General features: G+C 32.5%; 1 protein-coding gene across 1 annotated transcript; it reads left to right on the top strand.

Moving 5' to 3' along the window:
• Positions 1 to 2,504: 2,504 nt before the first annotated feature.
• LOC136979800 (uncharacterized protein F54H12.2-like) lies at positions 2,505 to 3,353 on the top strand. Its single transcript, XM_067275824.1, has one exon. The coding sequence runs from the start codon at positions 2,505 to 2,507 to the stop codon at positions 3,351 to 3,353; it is 849 nt and encodes a 282-aa protein (XP_067131925.1).
• The last annotated feature ends 7,676 nt before the right edge of the window (positions 3,354 to 11,029 follow it).

Below are 11,029 nucleotides of genomic sequence, written 5' to 3'. Positions count from 1 at the left end.
TAAAGAAACCGAATTTTATAATAGATTAGTAAAAAATTTGTTTAAAAAATATAAAATTAATCACTATTCAACCCATTCGGATACTAAGGCTTCGGTGGTCGAGAGATTAAATAAAACTTTACAAAATAAAATATATAGATTAATTACTTATCGTAATTCTTATCAATATATCGATAAATTAAACGATATTGTAAAAGGATATAATAATAGTTTTCATAGAAGTATCGGGATGGCTCCATCTGAAGTTAGTCTTTTGCATTACGGTTCGATTTTTGATAGGCTGTACGGTATAAAAAGGAAAAGTAAATTTAAATTTAATATTGGTGATTTAGTTCGAATTTCGAAAATACGTAAAACATTTAGTCGCGGATATCTGCCGGGCTGGACGAAGGAAATATTTGTTATTCACGACCGATTTCTATCACATCCTTCGACTTACGTATTAAAAGATGCGAATAACGAGATTCTAGAAGGAAGGTTTTATACCGAAGAATTACAAAAGGTAACAAAATGATGCAATCAGAGTTTTTCGTAACGCTGATAAGTAATGCAAGTATGGACCTGTTTCCCGGGAATACGCAGTCGCATTTCATGGTGAAAATGAGTTTTCCTATTAATTTACACGGAAATTGGACCATCGGTCTTGCCGAAGCTATTATTCCAAGAAACTGGTTTAATATATCTAATCATAATAATCAGTATATTGTGACGATCGAAGAAAGCGTAAAAGGAGAAGATGAGTCCTTGCTGGATAAATCATATTTGGTTCCATTAACTTCTCTTAAAGGCGATAAAACTGAATTGTTTGATATAATAAATTCAAATATAGTTAGTCTAACAAATTCTAATTTGGCAGAATTTATTTTCGATAAAAATAATCAAACTGTGGATATAAATATAAAAGACGAGCACGAGTTATTTATCACCGTAAAGGATTCGTCGAAATTACTTTATATGCTAAACTTACCTAACGAAGATACTGTATTAAGAGGTAATTCGACTCATAATTTTCGACTGTCGACTCAGGACTACTCTAACGAATATTTTAATTTAGTGGAGAAAAATAGAGAGAAGTAATTAAGAAAGTTTATAAGAACGAAAAAATCTTTATTCCTATCAGATTATACTTGTCTCCTGAAAAATTTCTTAGCATTTTTAAGTATATAAAACTGGCGCTGCTGCCCAATAATAAAATTATTTTAAAAGTCTCGTGGAATATTTCTGTAGAATTTGGAGATGAATTGAAAGACTTTCTCGGATTTACAGCTACAAAATTTCCACCAGGCAAATATATAAGTCGCTATCCCATCGAAATGTCGGCAGGAATTTCGGAAATTTTTATTTACTCGAATATTATTTCTTCTCATCACGTAGGAGATATAACGGCCCGTTATTAAGAGTTATACCCGTTATGGGCACGAAAGAAGATCAGATAGTCAAAGTTTATTCCAAACCTTTGTATTTTCCTATTAGGAAAAATTTTATCGAAACAATCGAAATCGAACTGAGATCTGCGAGCGGAAAAGAGATAGTCTTTTTCGGAGGAAAAACAATATTAATTTTATCTTTTAAACAGTTATAAATACCTGTTAGTTTAATATCTAGCATTAGTTTATCTTTAAGAAGTGCAAAATGAAGCTCGATCCAAAAGCTTCTATAAATTACTACTGTAATCAAGCAGGAGGTACGTTATGGACTCCCAATTTATGTTTGTGGCAACATTTGACGGGACGAGGTTATTTTGCGGGGCCTCAAATTCAGCGAGGGTATTGATTCTTCGGCGATCTTTTTAGAAAATCAGTACCGATATTGTCCAAGATCGGATCGTATCTGGGGCGCAAAGCATTAAATTTTGCGTCGGGTGTTGGATCGGACGTAATTGCAGGGAAATCATTTAAATAATCGGCAAAATCGCATCTAAAAGATATTGGCTCTGAAATTAAAGATTATGTAGTTAAAAAAGTGCAAGGCAAATCGGGTATAAAACGAAAGCGACCGAAGAGACTGAAGCAGACGCAGAATAAAAGACGGAAAGTACACGATATATTTTTGGAATAAGAAAATGGACCCGAATTTTTGCCCCTGCACCAAAAGCGAGCTCGACTTATTTAGCACCGTTTCGACGCAACTGGCCATCGACAATATTACAGAAGTTATTGTTCATCCCGTAGCAACAATATCGGATAGCCGGGCCCCGATAGAATTTTACATATCCGGTTCTGGCGAAAAATTATATCGACTTGCATTCGATTTATCTTCACGTTCAAGCAAAAATTATTAAAAACGACGGAACGGACGTTTCTGTCGAAGAAAAGGTCGCACCTGTTAATTATTTTTTAAATAGTTTATTTTCTCAATGCAGCATGTTTTTAAATGATAAACAAATAATTTCGCAGACTAATTACTGCTACCGATCTATTTTAGAAGCATTATTATTTTATTCAAAAGATGCGCAGGAAACTTTTTTAACGATCGCATTATTTTATAAAGATACTGCACAATATATGGACTCGTTAGACAATGATAATGAAGGATTGGCTAAAAGATTTAATATTGCTAAACAAAGTAAATTAATAGATTTAATCAAAAGGCTTCATATCGATTTGTCCAATCAACCTAAATTGTTAATTAATAACGTTGATTTAAGAATTAAATTAGAAAGATCTAAAGACAATTTTGCTCTAATGTCTAACAGCAATAATTATAAAATAGTTATAAAAAACGCTTCTCTAAAAATTAATAAAGTAGACGTTAGTTCGTCTGTTCAAATTGGAATAGAAAAAGCGCTGCAAACAGGCATCATAAAAATGCCGTTTCGAAGAACCGATGTAAAAGTCTTTACCTTAAGTAGCGGAATACAATCTACTAATATCTCAAACGCCGTAATCGGCCAACTACCTTACAGAATGACCATCGGTCAAGTTTCTAATACGGCATTTAATGGAAATGTAAAATATAATCCTTTCAATTTTAAAAATTACAATTTAAATTATATATGTTTATTAAAAGACAACCAAATGGTGCCACCCCAACCATATTGTCCAGATTATGTAAATTCTGTTTACGGGAGAAATTTTATATCATTATTCGAAGATATAGGATGTATTAATCACCATAAATATACTAACATATCTTACAAAGATTATAAAGACGGATACACTCTCTACAGTTTCGACTTAACACAGGATCGAGCCGCCTCCGAATCAAATAAGAGTATAAATCAATTAGGAAACATCTCAATCGAATTTATGTTCGCGACGGCATTACTAGAAACTGTAAACGTTATTTGTTTACTCGAATACAATAATACTCTAGAAATCGATGCTTTGAGGACTGTTTTTGTCGATTACTAATGAACACCGTCACACTGTGGAGGCTCGCATCCAGCGATCCGAAAATAAAAGAAACGTTCGGAGGAGTTTTTGCATCGGATGATTTACCTGTTTGTATCGCTAAGTATAAATCGTTTATAATTAACTTAGACGAAAATAATAAACCCGGGAGTCACTGGATATCGGCATTCTTTGACAGAAAAATTTGTTTTTATTATGACAGTTACAGAATTAAACCATCAAAACCGAATATTATTAATTTTATAAGACGAAATTCTAAAAATTGTTGCTGGAATAATAACGTTCATCAGAGTTTATATTCGATGAATTGCGGCTATTTTTGTTTGTATTTTCTATATAAAATGAATAGAAACCAATGTTTAAATGAATTAAGTAAAACGGATAAAGTCTATAATGACGAATTTGTGAAAAAATTTATTAAACACCGTTTGTATTTAGCACGCTCTCTTACTGTAACGTATAATCAATGCTGTAATTCAATGAAAAATAATAAAAGCATTTAAAGTGTAAAAAATTGTTTTGGCTCTTTTTTTACCGACACTCTGTTTTACGTTAAATTCATTTTCTAAATCACATACTATTTAATAAAAATAATAAATTCTTACCGACATCATGTTTTCTTGGTTGTTGTATTGCAGTAGACGGTTCGAGTATATATAGCAAACCGGGAGACAGACCAGTTTGTACCGGTTAGAACTAGGAAGTCCACAGCTCTCAACCTAGACGGAGCCCCTCGCCCGGAAAACCGTAAACTGGGTCAGCAAATTAATTTCGAAAAACTTTTGGCAAATTTTTGTCCTGAAAAACTAATTTCGTAAACCCTTTAACAATTTTCGATTCCGACAGAGCCCTCCAACAGGAAAAATCTAACAGCGTTGTGTCAGCAAACTTTAACCATCTTAGTTAAGAGATGAATTTATAATGAAAATTTAATTTGGAAGAAATTACTTACGTAATATCATTCTCTTCTACACACAATATTTTCAACTATCCTTTGAAAGCTCACTTTCTAATAATACATATCGCCTTTTTTAAAAACATTAGACATTTTCCCTGCAAATACTCGTTCATGGCATCAAAGTCTTTCTTATTTGGAGGGTAATTTCCTTTCATTTTTGTAACTGTTGCGAAGACCATATTAACAAAAATAAATATCTGACATACCAGAATTTAGCCAGTGAGAAACATAGATCTTGTTTACGGAAATAACTTTAGCGTGTTCGAGAATGATAAATTGTACAAGGAAGAATATTTAATATACAACGCAATAAAAAATTAACCTAAAGGAAAATAAAATGAGTATAAATAATTGCGCAAACCGGGGAGTTTTACAGCTCCGAATTTCGTCTTGATAATAGTAAGCTTGACAGTCATACATTCATCTTCATAATGGTAAGCGTTTTATTATTTTTATTAAAAATAATTTTAAATAAAATGTTTAGGATAGAGATACGGTTGATCGAAACTGCGTGGAGCAGGCAATAAAAAGAGTTAAAAAATCTCAATATTCTGAAGTCATAGTTTTGCCCAGAAAGAAAAAAATAGCGGGTGACTTGTGGAGAAAAGTATATAATTCGAATTTTATAACTACGACAATTACAGCAGGAAAGACGGTTAGATAATTTATTTCTATACACACAACGCGATAAAATATTTATATTAATTTAAACAATAAGATCATTTATATACAGAATGAAGACAAGAGGGTGAAGAGAGACATGCTGAAATTAGTAAAAAAAACTATAAAAAGCGCCAATGCGGAGCGAACAGGCAGCTACGTAGAATGGTGGGCCGAGGAGGAGATAGTGCTTCCTCGGTGGCCGGGGGATACCCCGACACCGGATCCATGGGATCACCCCGACGCAGCTTGGTTATGGCCGAGAACCTTCCGAGCATCGGCTTCAAACCAATAATTTTGAAGCAGTGTGTAAATTAACTTTTAATTATTTATTTAAAACCGGTGACAAGCATTGTTTAAAATATTTTTATTCTCCTGTTTAGCTCTTTAAATGTATTCTCCAAGAAAAAATCATGCCCACTAATGGTGAGTAAAATAATTTACAAAGATGTTTTCTAGATAAATAATGCAATACTTACAGATGAGTGCTTATTTTAAAATAATATATTTATTTAGAAAACTTACGGATGAGCCACAAAACGAATCCGAATATTGTTTTGTATGCAATTACTATATGTACTCAAATAATATTTATTTGTAGATAAGAAACCATCCTCAATCGAGTGGAACGAAGACGTTTTCGCTGGGACAAGGCGATTTAAATTTCTTTGTAATACAAATTTATTTTAGCTTGTCAATTTGTTTAGCGCTCCACTTAGCAAGTTGACAAGGTAAAATAAATTCTACCCACACTTACTCGATAAATGAAAAATTATTTATAAAAGGTGTCTCTGAAAATTTATTTACTTAACAATTTTATGGTTAGAACGGTCCGTACATTATATCGAAAAGTATGTCTAAAAATTATTTAGATTAAAATCAACCAACTTACTCTGAAAATTTTGCGATCTAAAAATTATTTACTCGACAGCTCCTCATTCGTGGGACCCGTGTTATAAGCGGCAATTATTTACTTGACAAAGTAAAATAATTTCTAACACTTAAATTAATATCGACCAACTTACTTAATAAAATAATTTACAAACGTGTGATCTAACACACTTAAATTGTGTGTGCAAAAAATTATTTACTTGACAAGGTAAGTCAAAAATTAATATCAACCGACTTAACAAAAATAATCTGAAAAATTTCGCGTCAAATGGTAAGTCTACCAACTTACTTGAAAATGTCGTACATTACACCGATCTATAAAATATTTATTTTGTGATTAGAATAGCCCGTACATTATATCGAACTGGACATCAACCAACTTACTCCGAAAAATTTCGCGTCAAATGGTAAGTTACTCTGAAAAATTAATATCAATCTATAAATTTTGCGACAGAATTAAAATTTTGTGATTAGTGCCACTCATACATGTTATCCTATGGGAATTTTGTGATTAGAGCTGCCCAAACGACTACTACTAATATGCATAGCCATGTGTGGCAAGACTAGTGGCAAGACCAGTAGGGGTAACACAGATATGCAAATCATAAAATTTGTGTACACAATAGGTTATACGGTACCAAGTTTCGGACTTTAACAGCAGATATCTTGGAATGTAATTGTTATCAGCAACGGTTGAAAACAGGAAAACTTTCGAAGAAGCATAGAAAATGTCCCGCAGACAACATCGAGCTGAATACCACCAATTAATGGCTGGGGAATAAGACCGTATTCTCGAACTACACGCCTTTGATAACACTTGAGTGCCATCTAGTGATGTGTGACATCTGCGAGCACACTGAAGAGGGAGTAATCAAACCGGCGCTAGATAGAGCACATTTACGGGCAGATTCGCCCAATGGCACGTGACAGCCGAAGCTGCCTTTCGGCTTCAATAAATGCACCTGTGTCCACAAAAGCATTCGCGACAGGTCGCAAGAAGTCGAGTTGCACGCTCGATAACCTAGAACGGGGAAAGTCGAAAAATTCCTGTGTCACAACATTACTAGTTGGGTGTAGGTTTGCGCCAAGGCAATGGACTAATCACTTGGAGTTTTTTGAATTTTTTATGAGTCTAATTCTACAATACATACTATAATGGAACTGGTCACCTGAATAGTGACCAGTTTCATTATAGTATGTCGTTCCAGTATTCACATAATTGTATCAAAATGCAGAATATTGAAGAATTATCTTTACAATGAAACACGTTCGATGAGAAAATCGTTTATTGGGCTAATTTAGTATTATAACGTGTACTTCTCAGACGGTGATCTAGAGACCTCAATATTGTTATCGTTTTTCAGGATCGCTCGACGATTCGGCAATACCTGAATAATGTGTTAACATTGTTTAGGTATTGACGTTCGAAGGTTGTTCTGACAATTGACTACCACAAAAAAAATTATTGGAATTTGGCCATTGGCGACAGTTATAATTATTTCAGGTTACCGAGGTGTACTATTTTCTTATTTAACTGTACCTGTTCTTGAAAAGGTACCAACTACTATTGAAGAATTCAAAAACGAAGTAATGAGAAACAGATATTTTTGTGGATGTATATGTTTTTCGCCAGAAGATAAGTTAAGAACGGTAAACGAGGCAGAGCGATGACGAGAGGACGGCTTTTTGACACGATGACACCAACACATGAAAAAAAAGTTAAGATTAACTACGCGACGTCAATATGAAAAACCCTTTTTTGTCCTTTAAAGTCAGCACTTTTTAAAGTATATTTTCGCCGAAATTCGTTATCCTATAATCTGTTCCACACTCTTTTCTAGTTTTTCGATTTATTATTTCCATTTGTCCAAGTGACATTCGACTAGATCGGGTTGTGAGAAAGATTCATCATTAATATTCACTAGTCACCGTTTCTCGATTCTGACAGAGATGTTGATCGAAGTTTTAAATTTTCGATCGTATTTTAGAAAATAGTTCTTTCTATCGTGCGACCTTGCAATTAAAATGCGGTAAAAAAAGTGTACTATTAAAACGATAAAGCTAAAACTTGCTAAAATATTCGCAAATAAAACGTTAACACAAAATAACACACTGTACCATACGACGTTCATTTGGTAGACTAAATATCTTAAGTATAATAAGAGATAATAAAATGTGGGAAAGAGGTTAAAATGAACATTTTAAAATGGACTGATCATATTTTGAAGTACTTGTTGCGGCAGTGTTTTTATATGATAAGTTTTCTGATAAACACTTGCTTACTTTCAAACAAGAAAATAGAGAAAACATGAAACAACCGAGTGCTAACGATACTATTATTTCTATAATTTAAAATTATGTACTGTACCTCTCTTGAGAATGGTCGAATTAAAGTTGTTAATTTAGAAAGTTGTTTAGGAGAAGAAACAACGAAGATAACTTCATCAGAGTCAAAAGGAACTGTATAATCCACAACTTCAAAACCGTCATGATTTAAATAAATGGAATTCAAGCCAAAATCAACTTCCTTAAATTAAATATAAATTGTTTTATTTATAATAATCCCGAGCTAAATTATAAATTTTATTAATGTATAACTTTACTTTTCTCTGTAATCTTCCAATCATTCCATTCCAAGATCCATTTTCTAATTTCTCTCCAACCAATATTTCAATAGGTAAAACCATTTCATATCTAATATAAAAAATTTGTATTTATAAATAATTGCCCAGTGTTTTATTTGTTAAAATCAAACCTACATGAAATTTTTTAATTTCTTCATCACCAACTTCATAAAATGAAAGTCAATTCCATCAACTACTTTATCGTTTCTGTCGTTCACTATAACGAATACAGGAACCTAAATAGATATATAATATAAAAGAAATTCAATTATAGAACAGTAATAGATTCAAATAAATAATAAGAAATTTTTAAAACTATTTTTGTTGTTCGTGGCCTCACTAACAACAAAAATTTGATGCTTTTATGGAGAGGTATGTGATTATATTGGTGGTAGCTTCGTCGATTTTCTTGTTCATTAAACCGAATATATATTTTCCAACGCAGTGCTTTTATTCAGCAGACTGAGATCAAATTGAGATCATATATGGGCTACAGAAAAATCCGCGATGCATGTATATTGTGAGATTCAGGTACTGAGGGACATATAAATTTGAAAAGAATTGTAAATATTAATATTAAATCAAAGTAAAAATTAGTAAAGAATTGGATTTATCGTGTAGATCTGATAAACAGAAAGGCAGATGTTTATCTATTTCAGCATCTCTCCTTGACTTCCCCTGATTCAGCAAATGTTGAAGTTAGTAAAAACGTAACGTTACTAAACGTAAAGTTAGTCAAAAGATGACGCATCGGAACAGCTGTCAATTTTTCTATATAAAGTGGAGGTCACCTTCCCTTCGGGCTTTTACTCACAGTCTAAAAGCCATCCTACTTAGTATGCTAATGGCCAACTCGACATGGTCCCAGTTCAGAAGCTCCTAGCCAATATAAATAGCCTGTCTTTGAATTAGAAGATATTCAACTGTTGAGAAATAGAAGAAAAGATTCTCAACAGGTAGTTTACTTAATATGTTCTCTCATCCGGCGGCCGTAGCCCAAAGCCTTAACCAATCGTCACAGTTGTAGCACTTGAAGTTTACGTAGCATTTATTATACGGTTTTATTGTATACTCAATATTCTATATATATACTTTGTATGGTTTAATCCAGAATATATTAATAAATATTTAGCTTAGTTTATTAGTGGATTTGTCTTTCCTTCATTTCGCGTGCCAACACGTCTTCTTTTCCATCGACGATACAGCACGATTCTCCGTACTCAATATCATCCACTCGAATTAGCCACTTGGATTCGGGTTAAAGATAAATCAATTGTATTAATCCGGGAGTTAGGACGCGACCGTCAATTATTCTAACTGGTGTCAAAACCTGTCATAGACAGAGATCTTACTTAATTTAGAGAAGACTGCAAGATAGTAAGTAATCTAGCTATCCCACACAAGAGGGCGAGGCCATAACCACTACGATCCCACAATATGATTTTAAAGTTTTTTCATTGTGTTGCAAGCAAGATGCAACACTCAAACAGTTAATTTCTGCTTTACTCATGGTTTTTGTTTAAAAATATAACATGTTTTCATTTCTGTATTGATTTACTAATTCCATACTTCATAATGTTTTAAAATTCTTCGTAAAGCTACAAATATTTTTGCAAATAACAATAAAAGAACATTTTTGTACACGAATCTGTTCACACCAAAGAAATAATTGCCTACAGACCAATCTATGCCAAAACTACCACAACATTTTTAACCACAAAATCTGTTTCTTTCATTTTGGTATTAGTAAATTAATACGATAATTTCTAATTATTAAAAGGTGACTGTAAATTGATCGTATATGTATTTTGTACGACAGAGAAAAGTTGGACATATATCATTCGAGATTAATCATTGTATTTTCACTCGAATAGTGATACTTTATATAATATTAGATTTATAAAATATAATCATAACTTACCGGATGTGCAGCATATGTTACCGTAGTTTCGTTCACACATAAAGCATTACCTACAAACGTATATTAATTATTATTACAGTGATATTTGTACAGAATAAAATTTTTCTTAATCTTACATCGAAGTTAAAAATGGTCTAAAAGTTAAAATTTACTACTAGGCCAAATGGGTAAAATATTTCAATATTGATAATTGCTCGTGGGTTCGCGCCTAACCACAGTGTGAGAGAATAAAGTTTTCTAGGTTTCTATACGTATCTAACAGTTAAAAAGTTAATATCAGTTTTTCACCCAAACTCTTTTGAATAGGTGTTTTTCAGTAGTAGACAGCGTATATTTTGAGTTTTCTTATTCCACCAATTACATTCGATAAAACTGGATATAAAAAAGTAATTTTCTGAAAAAGCATATCTTAAATCTGCAGTAATATAATGGAAAGCAAAACCATGCGTTTTCAAAACATTATTTTACATTCAGAAGGGCAATATCCAACGAAAATTTTTAATTATGTTTCTTATGAAGTAACAAAAGGTTTAAATTATTAAACTGTAATAGGTATTTTGTTATTATTAGTTTATACAAGTAACCGGAATCTCGATCTTTTTTCATTTTTCTACAAAATAAC

This window comes from Centruroides vittatus, unplaced genomic scaffold, assembly GCF_030686945.1.
Source record: "Centruroides vittatus isolate TY-2023 unplaced genomic scaffold, ASM3068694v2 contig_643, whole genome shotgun sequence".
NCBI classification, from domain to species: domain Eukaryota; kingdom Metazoa; phylum Arthropoda; class Arachnida; order Scorpiones; family Buthidae; genus Centruroides; species Centruroides vittatus.
The sequence above is the reverse complement of the archived record's forward strand: the minus strand, read 5'-3'. Positions and strand labels throughout refer to the sequence as shown.